Source organism: Melanostigma gelatinosum (genome assembly GCF_949748355.1).
Source record: "Melanostigma gelatinosum genome assembly, chromosome: 2".
Taxonomy (NCBI): Eukaryota; Metazoa; Chordata; class Actinopteri; order Perciformes; family Zoarcidae; genus Melanostigma; species Melanostigma gelatinosum.
Window position 1 is genome coordinate 28,339,298 of NC_136635.1, and position 23,501 is coordinate 28,362,798.

The 23,501-nt window shown below is 40.3% G+C and overlaps 1 protein-coding gene across 2 annotated transcripts in view; it reads right to left on the minus strand.

Moving 5' to 3' along the window:
- Positions 1 to 14,078, minus strand: part of map2k5 (mitogen-activated protein kinase kinase 5) — a 49,973-nt gene extending 35,895 nt beyond the window's left edge. For both annotated transcript variants that reach the window (XM_079293202.1, XM_079293201.1), the window contains exons 1-8: positions 13,785 to 14,078; positions 13,515 to 13,563; positions 12,381 to 12,448; positions 7,450 to 7,519; positions 6,967 to 7,007; positions 4,933 to 5,000; positions 4,763 to 4,811; positions 3,074 to 3,138 (exon numbers count right to left, since the gene is read on the minus strand). In XM_079293202.1, coding sequence (XP_079149328.1) covers positions 3,074 to 3,138; positions 4,763 to 4,811; positions 4,933 to 5,000; positions 6,967 to 7,007; positions 7,450 to 7,519; positions 12,381 to 12,448; positions 13,515 to 13,563; positions 13,785 to 13,916 — 542 coding nt within the window. In that variant the 5' untranslated portion in view covers positions 13,917 to 14,078. The remainder of the gene's footprint in view (positions 1 to 3,073; positions 3,139 to 4,762; positions 4,812 to 4,932; positions 5,001 to 6,966; positions 7,008 to 7,449; positions 7,520 to 12,380; positions 12,449 to 13,514; positions 13,564 to 13,784) is intronic.
- Positions 14,079 to 23,501: the final 9,423 nt, after the last annotated feature.

The following is a 23,501-nucleotide window of genomic DNA, read 5'->3' on the forward strand; positions in this document are numbered from 1 at the left end:
AAAAGTCGACCCATAAACAAGAGACATACAAATAATTTCAATGACACTGAAGTTTACAGTCTAAATATTCTGCAAGGCTGCATTGTTAACCAGTGTAATTCCATTCAACGGGCTCGATAAACAATCTGAACATATCTGAATACAAGATACTAGGTTCCAACCAATTAACAAAGAGCTTTGGTCCTTCAATATACAGTGCAATCAATGAGGTGAAAAAAAAACAACTAAATCAATGGAGAAAATGGGCTGAGAGACTGAAGGAACAGCCGTGGGTGTCTAAGTAGATGTCACCACAGTCACAGTCAGGCAAATGCGCTCGTTTTAATTGCACTTCTGGAACCATGAGTCACGAAAACGGTCTGTGTATCCTTGCTATTGTATTTATAAGCCGTGGAGTCAGTTAGATTGCTGGACAAGATGGACCTCTGAGAGAGTGCGTAATAAAAAACAAAGGCCGACATTGATGGATGGCTAGGTCAGCGCGTGGTTATGGAGAGCTGTGGTGTTGGTAACATCCAATTGAGTCTAAATGGCTCTGGGTCATAAATGGGCTAAGAGGTTAAAAGGTGGGGAGCCTTTGGTAGTGCTTTCACACATGACAAGCCTAATATAAGCTGGACCAAATGGTAGGGGCTTAAGAGGACAGGGAATAGGTTTCGAAGCAAGCAGGAAACCCGCAAAGGCCCTCGATGAGTATGCAGACAGTATTGTTTAATCTAGATTGTTTTAGTGTGAGCTGCCTAGTTTTGGATGTATCGGTTGTAGAGATATCTGCCTCCTCTCCTGTATAATGGAACTAGGTGGCATCCGGCTTGCGTTGCTCAAAGTGCCAGAAAAATACATTTGAAAAGACATCATGACCAGGTTACTCCAGATGATCAGCAGACCTTGATCTGAGCAGAACCACATCTGCTTGGGGTCAACAGAGTGAGATGGACAGCAGATTATGGTGATCTTTTCAACTTTAACTCTTCACGTTTTCTCGTCTTTGTGCACCCGATTGGACAATCTCAGTATACTGTCCAGGAAATAAAAATAAAACTCCCACATTTAAGCTTTCGTGAGGACAGACACTCAGTCACTGCATCGCTGTTTTTGTTCTAAAATAAGCAAATCTACTTTTAGAATTAACTATACTAACGAGAGAGCTTTTTTTTATAAGCTGTTATTTATTGATTGGAATTTTTAAAGTCCAGCAGGGTGGTGCAGTAAGTGCAGGGTAGTCAGGGCAGATCTGAACTGTGGTCGACAGCAACTATTTTGGTGTTTTCGCAATTAAACACATGAGACACTTGGGTTGATGGAGTAGCTGAGCTGTCAGCTGGTCTGTATTTGAACTGGATCTAATAGCAGTTGATGCTGCTGGACGGCGTTTGGTAAAACATGCACGAGTGAGAACTCCACTCAGAATGATTTTAGCTTTCATCCCCGAGCCAGCCTCTCCAGTGTCATGTTGGAGGTTGAGTATACGGACTCAGAGTGAACCTTTTTTTTTTTTTTTACAACTTTTGCAGAGGAAGAGGCAGCCCAGAACACACATGGTGCTGTCCAAGCTACTGCTGACTCAGCCGAAAGCGACCGGCAGACCAGGAGGGATGCAGCTGGGGTAGGAGGCAAAAGCCCAGTTGTCAGGTGTGGACTCATGACAGGCCTGGACGATGACTAACAGGTACCCTTGACGTTTCTGAAAAAGCATTTGTTGATGCATAAAAAGGAAAGGCCTCCATCCAGGGTGGGGAAATGTTGACCTCAACGGAGACATTTCTGGAGGGATAAAGGAGCAAATAAAGTAGCTCCTAAACTGGACAAAATTCTATTGGGGGGGGGGGGGGGTGGTTGCTACGCTTCAGCGACAGCAGTGTCGGTCGGAGAAGCATTATCAGCTGTAACTGCTGTACAAGGCACTCGCGGCTGGCCCGGCAACATAAATAAAAGAGGAAGTCACAGAGCGAGTGACTTCTTTCTCTGCTGAGACAGATATTACTCCACTATATCTTTACATAGCAAATAGTTGTCATGTTTGCAGGGTGAATATCGTACAGAGAACCTTTAACCAAAATAAGCATGGAAGAAAACATTCTACAACATCAAGACAGCACAAACAACCAGGGTTTTTTTCAAACTGTATTTTTTTATGTTCTCCTTCAAACCATAAAAATTTCAGGACCAAAGAATATGGATTTTTTGCTGGACTAAATTGACTGAGAAGTTGTTGCGCTTGCAATATTGCCCTTCCCCACTGCAGTGCAACCATTTTTGGTGCCAAACTGATAAGCAATCTTATTCTCCTACAACTATGACAGATTGGCTCTTAATGAAACTATCTCGAAGTCATAAAACAGTAAAAGGTGGTTGGAAAGAAAGAGGTGGAAAAACGACAGTTTTGGAAGATTTGCTAGATCGGACATTTACTGGGTTTGCTGGGGACTCCGGGAAGCAGACCACTCTGTCAAGTCAAGGTCAGTCTAAGCAGTGATCAATACTTCAATCTCAATAAAACAGCTCAATAGCTGAGGATTGATGAGAAGGAGAAAGCACAAGGTGGAGAAAAGAAGTATAGAGCGAGCAACACAAATGCCAACCTTGTCATAACGCCAGCAGGGCAGTAATACATTTGTCTAGCCGGAGAGGATGGAGCTCTTCTATCGTGGCAGGAAATGTGCGGAACTATAGACAGATTCGGTCAATTGCTGTCATACTTTACAGCCCCAAATCAATATCATATACGTTTGCAACCTTCAAACCAGAATAAATAAATGAAGGTAAAGACACAAACCACCCTGATGGATGTCACACCAAACACTGAGAGATAAATGGACGGATGGCGGGGCGGAGGAAGGGTGGTGAACAATGGGGAACCCTTCACAGAACCCTATTGCAGGGTGATGTGCTTGTCAGAAAAAAAATGAGCAGAAAAAATATGAAAAGACAAGAATCTGTCTAAAATTGGCAACATTCCTTCTGCACTGTATCGAGGCTTCAACATCCCTGAATAACTCATTCAGACCATCTCACTTGCTTCAGTGTCACCATCTGTTATTGTGCTGTGGCCTTGTGAGCAGCAAAGACTTACTTGTAAACCGTGCCTCCGTTTCCATGGCCAAGCTGCTCTTGATATTGGATATCTTGGGCATTTATCTGTCGATACAGATATACAATGAATGGCACTTAGACGTTATAACATGAGAAGACATGCAAGCGGTGGATGACATGTGTAACTTCACAGGTGAGGCAGAGAGAGGGGGCTGACATTGTCACTGGAGGCTAGAAACAAGACATGCGTTCAGGTCACTCCAAGTTCAGCAACATCAGGAGAGAAAGCAGATGGGAAGAAGGAGGAGAAGAGGAGATCAATACGACATTTGATGAAGAGTTTCATGACGATTTGTTTGCGGTCGTGACATACCAGAATTGTCACATGGTTGGTCTGAGCAAAAGTTTCCTCGTCTCAACCGGAGCACTTCAAATAATCTTGCATTTATGATTTAGATATATAACACAAACTACTCAGCATTGAAGAATATAGCATTAGATTGTTTAAAATCCCTAAAAAGTGGAGTTGGGTAATTCTCTGATGTGTGAATTATTGTAAAAATGTAACACTTGGGAAAGTGAATCAGTTATAAAATTGCACACTTTCAATGAAGTGTTACAGAATGTAAACAATATATATATAAATAACTTTTTTATCCAAATGCCAGTGTGTAATATTTAACAAACAAATATATTTCAAAATAATATATTCTCACAAAACACTATGTAGTGTTGATCCTGGTCTTAAGTTTTAGAGTGAGAAGAACTGCATTCAAACAGTAACTACCGCTACTATTTTTTAAATCGCTTCTGTTAATACCATAATGATAAATATGCTAAGTGACACAAGTCAAATAAAATCTAAATATATTTTGTGCTATATTTTAAATGCATACATGCCATCGCTGCTAAACATATCGAGTACTATGATATAAAACCGTCATTTTAAAACTGAAAAGCTTTATCATTCCATCAACATTTTACATGTCCTAGCGATATAAGGAAATGTCCTCAAAATGTAGTCAGAATATAAAAGATTCTCGGAAAATCATTGTTTATCTTTGCATCCAAAATGGCCACAATTTTACAATGTCTGGTGAAAAATGATCTGAATAGATTCTGTCTCCAGTCCATGCTGCCTGGTAGCACTTAATTCATGTGCATGAAGTGTGTTTATGCATGTTTGTGTGTGTGTGGCGTTCAATGATTGTTATTGAAATTATGTCAATGTGGGGCTGTCAAAACATATTTTGTATAGACCGAGGCAGGCACGACAACATGCATGTAAGCATGCATGCCCCCCCCCTCAATTGATTTGATAAGGTGGTGAGAGGAGGGAGGTAAAGAGAATGAGAAGAGATAGATGAAGGGATGGGAGAGAACAGCTTTATTAGCTCACAGCAGAAACCTGAGGACGTTGCTTAATTATCTCCCTGACAAGCTAGCCACTATGCATGTGTGTGTGTGTATATGAAAGAGAGAGTTTTATAAAAAGAAAGACATGAATGTCGCAGGCTTGATCCTAGAAACCCACAGACCTCCTGCAGTGAAGAGACAATAACCAAATACACACTCTGTGTAACATGCCCACAGTTGTTATCAAAGAAAAACCCAAAGAGGAGCCAACCACTGGAGAGAATGTGTGTCTCGTCAGTGGGAACTAGTGCGAGAGCAGGAGCAGTGAGTTAACTGCGGTCAAGTTCTACTTAAACTCAAAACTCAGGCTCACCTGCCCATTTGTCAGAATCCTCTTCAGCTCCGCAGATGATTTTTTTAAGCTGGAGGAAGGAACACAGCACAGTTGACGCAAGTATCACAGACATCATTCTAAACTCATCTATCAACCAACCGGCTGATTCCAGGTAGTGCAACATGCTCCTCATGCCCCAGACAGCTCACCTGTTGTTGGCCATGGAGTCTGGAATGGCATGAGTGCAGTCATTGGCTGGGTTAGGTCTTGTATTAACCTGAAGGTGTGGAAACGCATACACAAACATGTGAAAGGAAACACACACACACACACACACACACAGATACACACCGAGTGGTCAAGGCCAAAAGACAGACAGACATATGGCCAGACCCCCTAATGAACAAGAACAAAACACGAGCTCTCAGTTCAGCCTGGAGGTTAATTGGCTTTCGTAGGAGAGAAGGGAGGCACGCGAAGAAGAGCGACAGAGAGGAGGTGAAGGGATGAAAGACTGCAGAAGGAGAGAAGAGGCAAAGATGTGTTTGCATGCACGGATCAGCCCTCACGGTTCGGTTGTGAACTACGGATTAATTACAGAGTTTACATTCACCACCACAGTGTGAAATAAAGTTTGACTGACATTGTAAAACTGCTGATGATAAGATTTGTGTTAATCAATGAAAATACAATCTGTCATTGTGTGCCTTGATGAAAATAACACGATCAATTACTTTAACAAAGTAAAAGGATAACATTTAGAATTTTGGATGGTTTACACTCGGAGCGATTGAAATGATTTTTGGGATGGATGGAGCCATATAGACCAGCTGCTATAATCAAACAACAAAGGGATCTGTATCTGCCAAATATGGATCAATGATCTGCAATTAGTATCAGCAGCAAATAAACATTATCAGGGATCTCTAAAAGTTATATTTGCTCCCTTTCTTCTATTGTGCTGATCCGATTTTTGATCCGATCCGTGAATCCGATCCGCGAGTTTAATGATCCGTTGCGCCACTATTTTTTCGTTGTCATTCTCGCCTTTATTGGACAGTTAACAGTGTGGAGGCTGAGGAGAGAGAACGAGCTAGAGAGAGGTGAGACATGCATCAAAGGTCCCAAGGCTGGAATCAACCGGGGACGTTCATTATGTGGGATGTGCGGCAACCATTCGGCTACCAAGGCGCTGCGAGAATAAAGTAAAGACATACAAAAATGTCATTCCTCACTTGGAACATTGTTCTTTACATTTATTAATCTGCATAAATGTTTACTACAAAGACCTCTGTACACAACCCAGAAGAGACAAGATCCTGTAAAGGGTATACTAAAAATAACTCTTTTAATTGAGGTCAGGAGGCCGATGTGTTGGGTCCAGTAAAGCGCAGGGATTCTCTCTTTAATTAGTGCCCAGGAAGACCTAATTTAAACAGCGCACAAGACTCCCCTCAGACAATTACTTTTACATTAAAACAGGAGAAAAGAGGGGAAAGATTACGAAAGGACTTCAGGTTTTTTGGAAAACATCATCTTATCAAAACAGACCTTTGACCTTAAAAAAAAAAAAAAAAAAAAAAAAGAACTGACACAATTCAGTAGTTGTTACCAAAACTCCTCGGAGGATACATTAAATAAAGCACTTCCAGTATTTGGGGAGGAGGGGTGATTTTATCATTGAAATGGAGATGGATATAATATGGATCATCTGGAGAGATGGAGGAGGTGTCAAGTCATTTAACCCATGGTAATTAGCAATGAGTTTCAATAGCAACATATGCCGAACATAAAATGGGAAGGTCTGTGGAAGGCCATTTGTAAATGGAAGAGGAGGGGGGGGGGCTTTGTAATGACAATTTCATGGTTGAACAATAACATATTCTTAGTGACTTAGTTTTTGCTTTAACCAAAGCTGTTCTTCTTATCGTATGGAATGTGAGGATCATAATACTCTAGTGGGGGGGCTCAAGGATTTAGCATAACACCTTGCTTCTAAACGGCTAACCCGGCATGAGAAAGATGAGAGAAGAAGAGACGAACTCCACTGCAGCCACAGCCCGCCATACATAAACATAGACAAGGAGAGCAAGAGAATGAGCGAAGGAAAAGGAGAGCCTTGACTTCAATTGACATTTCAATAAGTGGAACACGGCGTTACCAATCCATTTGCCTCAACTTCCCTCCCTCCCCTCCCCTTGTTCTCCGTGTAAGGCAGCTGAAACAATTATTGAGATAGGTACCTTCAGGCCATGTATGTTCCGGATCCCTGGAGTCTTGCCGGCTGAAACAGTAATTGACTAGATTGTAGAACACATCACTGGGCCATTTACAAATGTGCTGAAAAGGAATCAGTTCTTTGTAAAGAAAAAAAAAAAAAGACGACATGAAATGAGGGTTACTCTGAAATTAGACAAGAGAGTGATTGAGATGTTGGGCTCTTGAGACAGCTGGAAGGAAACAGAGTCACACAGTAAGAGAAGAAAGAGAAAGAGAAAGAGAAAGAGAGAGAAAGAGAAAGAGAGAGAAAGAGAAAGAGGTGTTTGAACACCAGCATAAGGGATTTACCCACATTTTTGGTTTAATAGTTTCCAACGAGGAAAGTGTGAATATTTTTATACATTTAAATTTAGCTTACGATTAATTGTCAACACATTAATTACAAAGACCTATTGAGCCTTTAAGCATTACCAAGCCATGATAAACTGTAACATGTCACTCCGTACCTCGTGGAAAAATCTGCAGAGGGTCCGGCAGCAGCCCGTTGATGCGTTGTTCATTCATTGTGTTGAAGTACTAAAGGGGGAAAGACAGTCAGAAGGAGAGAACAGTCGGAAGTGATTATTACACATACTGGAACTCAAATGTACTTTGTTTCATTATTAAAGGATTACTGAAAGAAAAAAATATGGATGAAGAAAAGCTGTGGTAACTTTGACAAAGACAAATTTTAGAAAATGACATGTTTACACAAAATGTTTATCTAAATGATGTCAGAATTAATCCACAGTATTCCCAGAATGTGAGCATGCTGTGCTGAAATCTGTTGCCGATGAGGACCAATGCCCTGTGGGCTTGTATTGAAGGAGTGTAGCATTAACCCTTTTCTCCTCCAGGTCAACAGCTCACCAAACACTCATATCCTACAGGACTAACACATATACACACAGACACACAAACAAGCACACACACACACACACACACACACACACACAGGGGCCTCTCAGATGCTTGCCAAGGCAATGCAATAATTGATGTTTCAGTTAACCAAACCATCTGTTAAACTGTTTGTGTGTGTGTGTGTGTGTGCGTTTGTTTTGTCTCCTTTTTGAGGCTTCAAACCAACAGAAATGAACAGCACGATGTCCTCGAACACATAGTTCAGACACTTCAGAAGATGTCTCCATGTATTCCACATGTACATGTGTTCATTGTGTTCCATTTACAGTCCAGTATGAATTACCAAGTCATCACTGCGATATGTAAATGTGCTCTCTCATTGTGGGGGAGGGAGGGAGGGAGGGAGGGAGGACGACGGGACCGGCTTGGATGGGAATGGATCAGAATGGCTACCCAAGTGGCACAGCTGTTATTAAAAGGCCTATTTATCACTGTCAGGTCCCTCCTCGCTCCTAGGCCTCTGCTTTCGCCCTCCAGCGTTTTCACTAGGCCACATCTGAACAATGGGCCTAATACCAAAAACCATGTTGTGTGTGTTGTGGGGGTGGGGGGGGGGGGGGTCGGGCTCCACCTACCTTTAATTTTCCGCTCAGCTAGCTTATTGATTAAGGCTACAATTACCACCTAATCTGTAGTAGGTGTGTTATTAAAAGACATTCTCCATTGTTGGCCAATAACTAAACAGTGTCCGATCCCAAATACCATCGCTCAGCCTTAAGGGACAAGTGGGAGAGCGAGAGCAGAGAGTGGGCCTCATCATCATTAGCAGACTGAGGGGAAATGGGAGTAAGAACGGTGGAATTAGAGCCACTACCTCCAGGGGGAGCTGAGCGAGGAACGGATGAGGTCACATGGTTTTTTTTAGTACCCGACACAGGCCAGTCTTTAACTTTGAACAGGGGCGTCTGTCTTTCAAGGTGTCGAACAATGATTAGAGATGCCTGGAAGACTAGTGGGTCTCACAGGAGCATGTAGCAATCAATGTTCTCAGTGATGGGGGATACTTTTCACAATAACTGCCCTCTGCACACTCATGTTAATTAAGTGCTGGATTTGAGCATTCATTTTGCTCAGCAACAAGGAGCATGAATTTTTTTCCACAAGGCAAAAAAAAAAAAAGCAGAAATCCCGAATAAGAAAAAACACATGTAGATACAGTATATTTAAAAGTCTGGCTAAACATTTATCAATTAATTATCCCAAACATCCAGACACAGAAACAGTTGCACACGAGAGGCCACCATGAGAGACTCAAATGAATTATCCCACCTCTCACCTAACATGCTGGTTTCCCTTAATTCCTATTAATTTCACATAATGGCTGCCTGCTCACCTGGAATTAACAACACTGAGGCAAAAATATACCACTGGGGTCTCTACGGAGGCCAAATGGCAACCACAGCAAACAACCACAACACGGAAAAGAATCCTCCGAGTACAAATGCAAATGACTGCTGAAATGCATAACCCTTGCTCAAGACATTTAAAGTACTCTGCTCGTGTAAATTATATTTTCGAGAGACCAGTTTTTTTACAGGTGATCAGCAGCTTTTTGTGCACTTGCCTGTCCCGCAAGGAGCAGAAAGCCATTACGCTCCTGGATTTGTTTGGCAAAAATTAATTGTGGCTTTTGAAATGTGTGGACGAGGCAGTGCAGTGTTGTGGATACTAAATATTTGTGCTGCAGGTCAGGGTCATAAATTAATATGCTGTTAAGACATGTCACATCATCCGAACAAAGAACAAATTAGTGGTGGGCCAATAAGGTGCTGTTATGCATTGCAAAATGAAATAATAGTCTATTGTAGCCTGTGTTTTTTTAATATGAACTATTTGACAAAATGACCAGTGATGGCTCCAGTTGTAGCTTGTAGCTGTTTTAGTTAGGATTGGGAAATATATCAATATTATATCGATACTGTGATATGAGGCTGGACATCATCTTAGATTTTGGATATTGTAGTAACGTAATATGGCACAAGTCTTTAGCTGGTTTAAAAGGCTGCATCACAGTAAAGTGATGAAGTTGCAGAACTTACCACACTGTTCTAGCTGTTCCATTATTTATCTTCACCCAGGTAATCATTATGTCCACATTACTGATGAGTATTTATCAGAAAAAATATTTTGTAAAAGTGCAAGTGGTCAACCCTACAATATCGTTGCAATAACAATCTTGAGGTATTTTGTCAAAGATTGTGATGTTTGATTTTCTCCATATTGCCCCGACCTAGTTGTACTGCAGTTGCTTTTCTACTATTTAAAAATGCACCGATAGGTGTACTGGCAACTATTACTGATATTTGGTTGATCATGTATGATATTAGTTTCAGGTTTAAAGTACCATAGTCTTTTCTTTTATAACTTTTAGAATTTTTACATTTATACATGGAACAACAGCACTTCACCATCATAACCTACTGTAGCAGCATGTTTGCCATCCCGGTTGTTACAAATTAAGATAAAATGTTGGCACATGATACAGAAAACCATTTGCTTTGCACGTCAGCTGGATTCTTGTGATGTCACAAAGTCACGCAACAATCGCGGGATCACATATCACACAAAAATCCACCTGGTCAGGCTTCAAATAATGCGTTTGTGTCCGGTAAGCCAGAGCACGGACCAGTGAGAAGCTACCAGCAGCTACGACGTGGCTACGGTGAGTGCGAGACATCACATTGAGGCAAGCGATCGTTCAAAACAACAATGGCGGCTCCTGAAGATGTAACGGCAGACGCTCCAATATCATGAGTTTCATCAGAACTGGGGAGCATTTCTTCATTCAAAGAAGAGCAAAGAATGCCACTGAAGGCTTTTCTCTGTGGAAAACATTGTTTTTGCTCTCCTCTCCATCTCGACTCGCTTTGGTAAGAGTTCATCCAATAACCTGACACTAATTTTGTAAAATGTCTGCCCAATTCTGAGACGTTTCCAATGACGGTTCTCAGTTGGTTCTGTGTTGCAAACCATCTGGCGGGTCAGGTTACAGAACATTGGTGGTCATACCAAAACAAAGGGAATTCCTGAAATCCTAACTCTATATATCAACATTGAAAGCTACACACTGATCACATAAAGCCAAAGTTGCAAGAAGTTTAAAACATGTCAACCGGATATGTGAATAATAAAGATGGCTGAGGTCAATACTTCCTCCATCTCTGTTTCATAACGCTCGTCGGCACAACAGCTGCCTCTTTTTGCTTAATCACCCTGCTACCCTATGCTACTTAATGATTAAAAAGCAACCACAAGTGAATGCATGATAGAAATGGACAAAAAAAAAAACAAGGAGTGTAAATTGTGCCTGTGGCTGCAGCAGCATCATTGTGAGCTGATGGGGGGTAAAAGACATCCACAGATGAAAGTAGATTTTGAACAATTCTGCAGCCCAGGGGGGCCCCGCTCTTTAATGAGGCAAAACTTTAAGTACTGAATAATAAATAATAAAAATTGACAGTTCATTTAGCTTTCAGTGTACCTCGTAGAGAAAGCCATTACACGCCATTACTCTTACTGTCCGTGGCATGAACAGTAAGTATGGTGGAATATGAAAGTGTACAGCACTCGGTGGAGGAGTGGAATGAGTAGTGGAAATGTGTGTGTTTCTGAAAAATACCTATAAACGTTTGTTTTTTTTGACTGGTTGAGACTGGTTGAGTCTTAATAGGTTGCAGATAAATACAATGTCAGTGTAGAAGTGGAAGCAAGAAGTCAAAATGTGTCATTCCTATCTAGTCATCAGCACTTCTATCTTTTTAGATTTATTTTTCCAGACCAATTATGCCTCCTACACATCACAGGAAGTGCTTTCTTAACTGTCTTTTGAAATACAGTATCTGATAAACGCTGAACCATTCACCACGAGATACATTTTTGGTGACATGGACATGACTTCTGAAATTTGCTAAAGCACCAAAAACATATGTGACATTAAAGTGTTTTTCGAATTGGTTTCTTTTTATACCGTAAGACACTTTAATGCCAACTAGAGGAGTAAACAGTAAAAACTTAAGACGACAATTTGAGATTTAAGTGCCAATGTTTTGAGATCAAGATCTTTGGCCAATGAAAAAGGAGTTGAGTGGCTCTGTCGTCGTGCTGCACAAAGCACTCAAAAAGTACAAGACATCGAAAACAATGTCCTGGTAACACTCTCCAGTCAAGTCATGTATATGTTTGTTTACCCCAAAATCACAAATTTGCCTCAGAGTGGTTTACAACCTGTACAACAGAAAACACTATATTCTTCTGGATGGAACACAGTTCAGATGTTCAGACACAGTGGATGTTACATAAACAGTGAGGTCTGACCTTAATGTGTACAGTTTTCATCAGAACTACTTTTTCAATGAAGAAATAACCTCGAAAACAGCTGCAACATAAAAATATCAGCGAAAAATACGAGTGAGTTATGCAATTTGTGGGATGGATGTGTGACATGAAGAAAACACTGCACATTATTTTATATACTCACATATGACAACATGGCTTTGAGTTCTTCATCACTTCTTACAGTGATTCTGTCTCCAACCTCGTCTTCATCTGAGAAACACAGAAGCATCTTCAAATTTGGATTGCAAACATTCATACCAAACTAATACAAGATAAACAGCTTTCAACATTAAAGGCAAAGTCCCAATGTTGGTTGCCAATCAGTGGCTGTAATGACTTCAATTAGTTGAGTTGTTTTAAAGCACGTCATGGTCTTGCATTGGCATACATGTCTCACAACGTATGAACCGGTGCGACCCCTCAGGTCCTCTGGCACGAGTCTGTGCAGGACTAAAATCTTTGGTGAATCAGCTTTTAGCCACGATGCTCCGATCAGCCTGAGGATCTGTGAGCTGCTGGAAGTGTTGAAATCTTACACATAAAACTTAAAACCTATTCAGCCAGACCTTTAATTAGGAAGGGCTGTTAGACCATTCCTGTTCAACAGGTGGATTTTTGAATTATTATTATTCACTTAATTGATTGTATTTAAATTGAAATAAATATTATTTTTTATTGTATATAAGTTGTTTAATATTATTCTATTTTATTTACACTCGTTTTTATTTAACGTTGTTGTACTACTTTTACTGTTATTATGACTTTAAAATCTATTTCATTACATTTTCATCATTTCATTGTCTGGCGTGCATCGGTCTCAAATTGTCAAACTGCTTTTGTATTTTATGTTTTTTTTCATGAATCTACTCGACAAGTGATTTTTTACTTGTCGGTCACCTGCTAAGCACTCTGAACTGCACAAACCTGTATGAAAGTTGCCAAATTAAACTTAATTTGCAAATACATAGCAAACTGGAACACAAAATGTACTTCACTTAATTGATTCATGCTTTTTCCTGCAATCTCCACATACAGTATCCACATACATCCAAACCAATAACAGCCCATAATAGGTGCAGAACTAAGGGAATGATAATCAATGGGGTCCCATTCCTCAGTAACAGTGTGTCAGTTAGTAAATCACAGGATGAATGTTTTGTTGGTCAACATATTGTTACCAACTAGAAACACAATAGGGCTTAGATGGGTCACTGGTCTGTGTGGTTGAGTCCCTGTTCCAGATGTCAAGTCATACAAGTATGAGACAGACACTCACATTCAAAGGCTGTGACAGTGGCTTCAGGCATGACATCTCTGATTGCAACCTGAAGTGAATTACAAAACAGAAACAATCACAAAAATACAGGATAACGTTCAACACATTCACACATATTGATGTGTAAGTTGTAACTGTTTAGTGTGTCTTAGTTGGGCGAAGACACAGAAACAGAAAGTGCCAGATTTAAACTGAATGAATGTCTTTTCCATGTACAGCTGTTAGTTAGCTAGTTAGCTAACTCAGCTGTGTAGTATTGTGAGGACTCACCAGCAAGTCATTGAAGTTCAGTAGAGACGGACAGTCAACGGCCGAGTCCATGTCACCTGACGGCGTCTTTATACGGATCACTATTGCCTCCGTGTCCATTGTGCAGAGGTTGTTTAAATCGAGTACGAGCATAAAGAGGAACAATTAAGCCACATAATAACACTTGGACTGGCTGTTTAAGCTAACGAGCTCATTTCCTGCAGCGGTGTGCTGACGATGCCAGCATCCTGCTCAGTCCAGACACTTTTCTCACGTGATGCGGGGATTTAAAAACGTTAACCGCATGAAACTGTAAATACATATCTGCCGACTACCCGTGTCATCAGAGATATTTAGCCACGAAGCTAGTTTTGAGGAAAACACAACAGCTCCAACAGCGTTTCCGAATCAACATCCGCTCAGGGAATTTTCAAAATAAAGTACTTACACCCACGTATCCACTCAAAACATTGCTGCCACATTACTGTCGAGGAAGAGGCCTGACGTAAAATAGGTACTTCCAGGAGTGGAAAGTAACGAAGTACATTTACTCAAGTAAATTATTTAATACAGTTTTGAGGAACTCGTACTTTACTTGAGTATTTACATTTTATGATGATTTTACTTTATACACTTTTTACTCCACTATACTTTTTTGACATCGTTGTAACTCATTACTTTTACAGATTCAGATCACCACAAAATAATTATGATGCATTATTATGGATTAAACTACAAGCAGTATATGAAGTCATTGAAATGAGCTCATTAATTATAATCCAGTGATATTATATATAAAATATTCGGAAATAAGCCATTCTGCATCATGAGCAGTTTTACCTTTGGTACTTTAAGTATATTTTGATGTTAATATGCACTTTTACTTCTTCTTCTTTTAAAGATTAATGAATGCAGGACTTACAGAGTATTTTTATATTGTGGTATTGTTACTTTTACTTAAATAAAAGATCCTGTAGTACTGCACATATTGAATTACTGACCACTCAAAACAACAACAACAACAACAACAAATGGTGTGCCCACTCGACCAGCAGAACTGATCTGCATTAAAATCAAACAGCTCTGTCATATATTTGCATAATATGTTAAAGCCCCTTTTAAATTTCTATGTACATTTTTTGTGTGTGCTTCTGCTTCCCCCTACAAAAGAAGACATTTCCAAACATATGGGTAAGGACTTGATGAGCAACTGCAGTTCTAAGATTAACATTTTTCTGAAAGCTTTACCTTTTTTGCCCTACAACCAATATGCTAAAAATATTAAATACCGGTAATTGCATGATTTAAAAAGTTTTCCAATGTTTGATTTAACTTATTAGAAAGTTAATATGTTGTGGGTATTGGATTGAAAATAATGTGATTTTTCTTCTGTTGTTGTGATGATTCACTTCTTACAAAACCAAGATTTCACCCTAATGGGATGTGGACTAGGAAGAGTTGGATTGAAAAGTGGACGAAGGCAACCACTGGGTGACATATTATGTGTGTGTACAACTCCGCCTTTTACACTGAATGGAATTTATTGATCATGAAAAGAGATTATTGTCACCTTGGACTGCTTTGATGTGAGATGAAGTTTGATAAAGAGAGTGCAATTCCAAGTATTCAATATCTTCCAGGAGGCATAATTGGTGGGTATGTAATGGTTGAATATTCTTTTTATAATTGACCTTAGATGACTATTGTAAAAGTTCAGATATATGAAAATTGAATGAATGGTCCTCAATTTCATAGAAGTGAAATTGACAAGGCTCCTCGACCATCCTGACGATACAGCTGAGCTGAACTCATTTTAAAAAGCAGGTGTACAGAGGAGTCATGCCCTCATGACTATGGCTTTACAAGTATGCAAAGAGGTTTCTTCCTCTTTCACTCTACATTAACACAGCATTAGTATTTAAATGTTTCCGTTACGCATGAGTCAATTGAATGTACAACAAAGGGGCACTAAAAAACGTTGTTGATTACGGCCTTATGATTGAGGGCTCCGCATCAGTCTCCCTGCCCGATCACCGCAGAGCACTGATTGCAGTTCTAAGAACATTGATCCCAAACGAAGTCTCTTTTCCTGTTAATTTACAGAGCTCTGCTCACAGAGTCTGATGGCCGCAGTGTGTAATGATAAGAACTTGTGAAAGCTTGTTCAGTGTCCCTGAGGCTCAGGTCTGGCTGGACATGTGGCACTTGAAAACAATATCAATGAGACGTGCGCTGTGACAGCCATTGCAGTAGGTTGGGTTTCACTGGCTGCTAAAACAAAAGTCTCCTCTGCTGGTTGGCCTACGGCTGAACTTCTTTATCGGTTGTTACCATCTCATTTAAGGGAAGCATTCAAAAGAAAAATGAAATCTATCTATCTATCTATCTATCTATCTATCTATCTATCTATCTATCTATCTATCTATCTATCTATCTATCTATCTATCTATCTATCTATCTATCTATCTATCTATCTATCTGTCTATCTATCTATCTATCTATCTATCTATCTATCTATCTATCTATCTATCTATCTATCTATCTATCTATCTATCTATCTATCTATCTGTCTATCTATCTATCTATCTATCTGTCCATCTCTGTATCTATCTATCTGCTTGTTGGTCTGTTATCAACTGTCAAACAAAGACACATGCACACACACAAAGGTTAGAAGTCCATTGCATCGACCTGCATTCATCTAATGTCTTACACCTGTACCAACAGCTGGGTTAAAGACCCATTGATTTCCATGTAATGCCATGAAATTATTACTGTGGCTTAATTGTTACAGGAGAGTAAAAGGGAAAACAAAGCCGGGCTATCAAGCGTTGTGATTAATGCCTCCACCAGCACTGCCCTCTGATGAAAAGCAGAGGATCTATATGGCACTTTGTCAAACACACTCTCACCGGACTTGACATTAGGTCCTTCTGCTTTAGGGGCAACTAGGACGAAGCCCAGTCAGCAATCCACATTATCAGAAATCAAACTCCCGACTTAGCTGTGAGGAGAAAATGGAAAAGGAAGGCCAGCATTCACTGTCTGGTAATTAAAAGTCATTTTATCAGACCTCCTCTCTTACCCTGTGCCTCTTTTGTTGCTATTGACAAGCTGCTTAGCGCAAAGTGAGCTCAGTTTGACTCTGAATGTATGAGGCACACATATTTAACTTTCTCAGCAAAGAGGGAAAAGCAAGTAAACAAGACAGCAACTAAATTGTCCAATGAGATTGCCCATTACTTATTCACAATAGTTTTAATTTCCGATTTGGCTGTTTTTTTGTGTGCAGCAAAGTGTGCAAATGCAGCCTGTGTTTGCTTCTTCCTCCTCCTCCTCCTCCTCCTCCTCCTCCTCCTCCTCCTCCTCCTCCTCATCTAATGATGATTATTATTTCATTAGTCTATGTCAAATGTATTGGTTGGCTTGTTGTGTTTATTGATTAATGAGCCAAAGTCAGCACTGTCCTCCTTCACTGTAATGCTGATATAGAAGGTCTTGAAATACTATTTGTCTGCTGCTGGTTAGGCATCGATCCTTCTCACAGATATCGACTGTTACTTGGTCGCTTTCTATTTACTATGTCCCTCAACATTAATGGTGATTATTCAAAGTAATAATGTGTGTGTGTGTGTGTGTGTGTGTGTGTGTGTGTGTGTGTGCGTGTGGGGGGGGGGGGGGGTTAAGGCCTTATTTACCTTGATATAACCAACAGTGAGGAAGTTATCACTGGGTTTGCTCTCACAAAGGAGCTGGGCCTGCTGTGAGTTAAGCGAGAAAAATGGCGTCCCACCATCTGTCCAGGGCCACGTCCCAACTCGGGTATCCAGATGCGAACCCTCCGGCTGAAATAGAGATGTGTCTCCTCAGCCTTGAAGCCTGAAGCCTGTTGTTTATTGATGCTGCCAGAGTCCCTGCTCAGATCGATACCATCTCCCTCAGATGGGCCTTCAACACGCAGACTCCAAATTGAGGTCAGGATATGTAGAGGGTTATTGCACTTCAGCCGATATGAATTGCCTGAGAGGCCGCGATCATTTGTTACACCTTCCTTTAAAGTTCATCTCCAAGTTGACCTGTGATGAAGCACGGGGAGTTTGTGAGTCACTGGTGTGAGAGTTAGGAAATGCACCAATATATGGACAAAGGCAGGCTGCAAGAAATGGATTGTGTGACGATACCTCTCAGCTCTCGGAGCAGCATGTTTCAGATTCACCTCTGAGCTCCCTTTTATGGCTGCATGTTGTTTCTGTTGTTTCTAATAAAGAGGAAATATTGGTGCCTTCCTGACCTGCTCATAGGGGCCAGAGGAAAATTGATGGGGTGTGTCTTCTCCATAGAGGCTGCTTTTGAACTGAGCACAACATAAATAACACATCACCAGTTCACCAGAGCTTTGTTGGCTCCTCTTTCATGCTGTGGTCAAGTGACTTTATTAAATGCAAGATGTGACTACATGGTGTTGCTTTTCACATGATACAGTGAAATAAAAAATGCTTAAAGCCACAACATGTCTCACTTTGCTTTGCCAATTTTGCTAATTTGACTTCTTCCAGCAGTGGGAGGCGTCTTCAAAGGTATTTCTTCTGACTTCACAGATGTCTGCTTTCTGCACGGAATGTTAAAATGTTCGCCCGGGGCGAAGCCAACTTTCAAATCCAATACTTCCACAGGCGGTGCCATTCTCTGCTCCCCTTCTTTGCTGGAATGTACCGGTATGTTAAATCTGTGGAAATATTGGATTTTAACTTTTTTGTTTTGGCTTGCGCAGACATTTTATCCTTCGGCGCTGACGGACCCATTGCTGCATGACATGGAAAACATTTTGACTTTTCCCCTGTGGTTTGTGTCGAGAACACTGTGACCAAATCATAGTGGGACATATTGAGTGCTGAAGTCTCAAATGGGGCTGGTTAACAAATCTTCTTGTTTTCTCCTGTTTTGATATTCTAATTCAGTTCATAAATAAGTACCTACAAATGTGTTTTAAAGACAACTCTGTGAAAACATCCTGTTAAATGTAAAAGCCCTGCATTCAAAAGCTAGGAAAGTAAAAGTAGAGTGTTACACTATATTGTACTTAGTGGGGAAATCAATCTAAATAAAAATGAAGTCAACATTTAGAAGAGAATAGTAACAACAACAACACTGTAACTGTATATACATGTGCATGTACATGTGCATGACTGTGGCCAACCACACATTGATTTGGTGCAGAGTGTCAGGTAGCCTGTTTGTCAGCTGAAATATTCATCAAACAGATCAACGGAAAGTCTGGCTGGCTTTTCAACTGACAACTTCATTTCAATAATTGATAGGGAATGAGGTAAATGACTTTGTGAGTGTTTGGGGGGGGGGGGGGTGTCCTTCTCTTTCTGTAAGTGATGCCTCTGACCTTTGGTGTGTGAAAGAACTCATCATGGTCAGTGCTCACATGTCATATAACGCCCGACACGATGAGCGGAACAGTGAAAGTAGCAAAGAAAAGAAACAATATAACGAAAGAAGGAAATCATTTAATCATTTGATACAAGATACTTTCTTTCTGTTTCTATATTTGATAAGGACCTGTGTTTTAAATGGTGATTTTTTTTATGCCGCAGCTGTGACTCTCAATGTCGTATTAAGTGTTCAATATGATGCTGAATTGCTAAATTTGTATATATTGTGTAGAGACATTAGACATTGCACCCACAAAAGCACAGTTGATATATTTTGTTATCTTTAAGCTTCAAAATGTAATTAAAATATGAAAGAAATAGTATATTGTTGAGTGTCTTCATAGAAATCTATCTTAAGGTGCTAAATTAGGAATTAGAGCACATTTATAATTGAGGGATTGTGATTGTCTCCACATGGTTCTCAACATGTTGACTTAAGCCGCTGGCTAGAAGCTAACGGGGCTAACAGCACGAACAGTACAAACAACGGCAATAGTGCTGACAGAGCTAACAGTTTTAACCTGAGGGGGAACCGGAGAGTGGCCACTACGCTCCCAGGACAATGGCGTCAGTCGGGGCGGCGCAATCAGCAAGCAAGCGCCGTGTAAGCACCGTGCAGAGCAGTGGAGATTAGCTAGCCAGTGGGGTACACACACAGGGACATGCACTAAAAGGTAGACACAGCTGGACCAGCAACATAAACAAAGAACAGAGAAACTTGGATTGCAACACACAAAGAGGGAGAACGACTTCATTCTCTGCTCAGGACGTCATTATCTTTACATAGAACATCATTTGATGCTACATTAATCATTTGAATTTGGAATTTAACACTTTTAATATATTTGATGTCCGAACCCCATGTAAACTGTACACTTTTTTTTACATTTGTTTGAATTCCAGTTACAAAAACGTGGTAACAAACCTGACCTCTGACCTCCCTTGAGGGAACAATGTTTCACACTAGGATCAATAAGATTCAACACGATGATGCTATTTTGTTGAGTATAAGGAGTGGATAGCTAATTATTTAGGTTGTGGTTCATGAAGTAGGCCGTTAGCACCCCTATGGTCTTATTTATGGCGGCCAACTTACCTGATACTGTGGTGAGTCAGTGGAAAGTTGTGGTGGGGTTGGTGTGTGTTGGTCCTTCCTGTCAGATGAGATTCTCCTGACTGCCGACACATTTAAATGTTTATCCTTCCGACTATTGTCTGACCTTCTGCTTACAATTACCAATAGTGGCTGCACAGCGTTTTTATGGTTCCAATTCCCACCGTAGGAGTGTATTTAAGCAATACTGTCAGCATGAAGTGATGCACTTCTCTGAGCAGACTAAACACAGATTCTTACACTAATATTTCCAAGTTATCAAAAGCCCTCTCATGAGTAAACGGTAGATTACAATCCTGCATTATAATAACACCAGTTATGACATGATTTGATGGGGATATTTTCTTTGTTGAGTATGTTGTTTAAGTTAGGAAACTGGAAGACTAAAAGCCAATTAAATAAACAATGTCATGCAAAATAAAAAACTGTGACTTGAAAATCTGCACAGCACTAAGTACTGTACATTTTATATTCCAAATTAACAAGACAACTGGAATTACTGATTGGTTTAATAATTCCAAAGAGAATATTTGACCGGCATCAAAAGAAAGAAAGAAATACTCTAGAATGCCACAATCAAACATTTTATGTGTTTAATCCTAAATTGGAAAAGCCAGCAACATTTTGTGAGTTTTCCACAGAGAAGGATGAGATTATTTTGGGCAAAAGGACTTATTTTATTATATTTATTCTAATAGTATTTTTTCATGTTTTCTGACAGATGGTGGTTTCTAAACTGCTGAGTGGACTCTTTGAAGCTGCATGTGTCAGCCGTCCCTTTCGTTTGTCATTCTTGTGCAGCGGTGAAGGAAGTTTTCAGATCATTAAGCAAAGGAAAAGTACTAATATACCAATTTAAAAACATTAATACCACTGAAGCTGGCTGTGAGACGTATTATGCAACCTTTCTGTTGTGATCAGATCCAGGTTTGTGTGTCCAGCAGGGTAAGAAACTGCTGGTCGGAGACAGGAATAGAGTCGAGCTTAAATAATTATTTAAAAAACAAAAACAAGAGAGTACACAACAGTTACACTTGCCAACAATTTGCAGTTTTGAGATTTCTGAGCAGGTCATTTCAAGCTACTGGGGTCAGTTGTTGGGGGACATTTTGTTGGCCAACAAAAAGCTGTGAAGAGTGAGGCGTGTTGGTGAGTGTTTTTTATCGGACACAACAGCTGACCGATGAGCCCTCTTCAAAGACGTTCATTGGACTGAAGACATTCAGCAGAAGTCCCTCTCAACCAGCTCCTAAATATTCAGATCCCTCATCCTGTTTATCAATAACTTGTTGTAAATTATTGGGATCAATGTGTCACTTTAATGACAAACTATTAAAAAAACAAGAAACAAGAGCAGGTGCAACTTTTACAACAAGAAGTTTTAAGTGCCACTTAGAGGCATATTCAAGCCGGTTCCGTTATATCTCTGTGCACAAACTTATGGTTCGATAAATGTCTAAGTTCTGAGTGGTTTTTAGTTTTTAAAGGATCTATAAAATAATTAATTATGCTCTGTTTATTGTATTACACATACCTAATTAAATCCCCAAATCAGTTATGCTGAAGTTATGCTGAAGGCTGACTGATAAAAAGACAGTTACAAATTTTGAAACAAGCCTGGCCTTGAACTCCACAATAACCCCCCCAAAAAATGTGAAAATGTCTGGTTGCCTGTTTTTAATGATCCAAAGTTGCATTTGCCCAGCAGTTAATAACTGTGGATGTTTCCTCGCATGCTTGATGGAAGTTTTGAGACGTGGATTATCTAACACCCGTTTGAGATTCTTTGAGATTATCAACGAAATGTCCCAAATGTGCTTTTCATAGGGAAACACGTGTGCATTATCAGCTAGGACTCCAGCTATCATTGTCTGGTTCAATCTGTGTGTGCGTCTGTGTTTGTGTGTGTGTCCACACGGCTTCAATGTGGGATTTAACAAGGCCCCCACTTTTTCATTAAAAACTGCAACCCTGCAGCTGAGGCTCCGTTACACCACAATGTGACAGAGCTATGCAAGGGCAAACATATGCGACCTGGACACAGCCTTGAAATATGCACCAATAGATGGATCTTTTGCTCTATTTTACTACAAGTTTGAATGCAAATTGATGCAGACCATTTTCAAAGAATATGTGCCATTGTTGTTGGCCTTGCTGTGCTGTTTTCTCAAGCTTAGCTTGATTAAGAATTGAAATATCTGCATATTGAAAAGGTACAAGAGGTTACACGCCTGCCTATGGGGATGCATGAGAGTTCAAGTTTTTATTTCCCCGTCAAGTAATTTGACATATGCAAATCGTGTAAAACGTTAGGTTTGATCTAGCTCGTTGTTTTCTGGTAAAAACATTTTTTTTCCTGTAACGGCTTTCTATTGGCAACAATTCCTGTGGCACATGTAGTAAAATTTGTATCAGTCCATTCCCTGGGCTATCATTATGATTTTGCCGGGCATGTGAGAGCAACAGAGGTATTGAAGTGAGGTAATTGAAGTGTCCGAGACCAACCTGCTCCGGTGAGATGTGTGAGCAAAGTAGCAATGTAATTACAGGTCATAAGTTGACCACCTCAGAACCACAGCAGGCGCAGGGAGAGCTCAGCCTGTCAAGCACTCTGAGTGTGTGTTTGTGTGTGTGTGTGTGTGTGTGTGTGTACATGTCAAACAAACAATTTTCCTCACAATCAAGTGTCATTACATCGTGATTGAAGCGTAGCTCGGTATAACCATCCGGGAAGTTTTGAATGTATTTGCCAAAAACGTGTTTGATCATAGCTGAATAGTCCTGTGCCAGAAGCCAGAGTATCTCATTGAGAGTTGTCCTTAAGTCTGTCCATATAACACTACCCCCTAGTGGTGAAATAAGGAACTACTAATGCTGTGAGTGAAATGCAGTAAAATGAAAAAGGGAGATGTTTCGTAAAACCTTAATCTAGAGAATTAAAAATAGAGTCAACGTTCAGATAAATGTTTGATTTTATTAATCTGAAATTGTGATAACACTTGAATGCTGGCACTGAGATAAACAATTGTTTGTGAAAGTGTGGGGTTATTTATAAAGGCTTTGGACACATCCTTTACCTGGTGATGTGGTGTAACCGGTCCAGGGTGAGTCCGGTGCTGCACCCTCCCCCCTCAGTTGTTATCACCTCACGTCTCCTCCAGTGCTCTGCGCAATTGGCCGAGC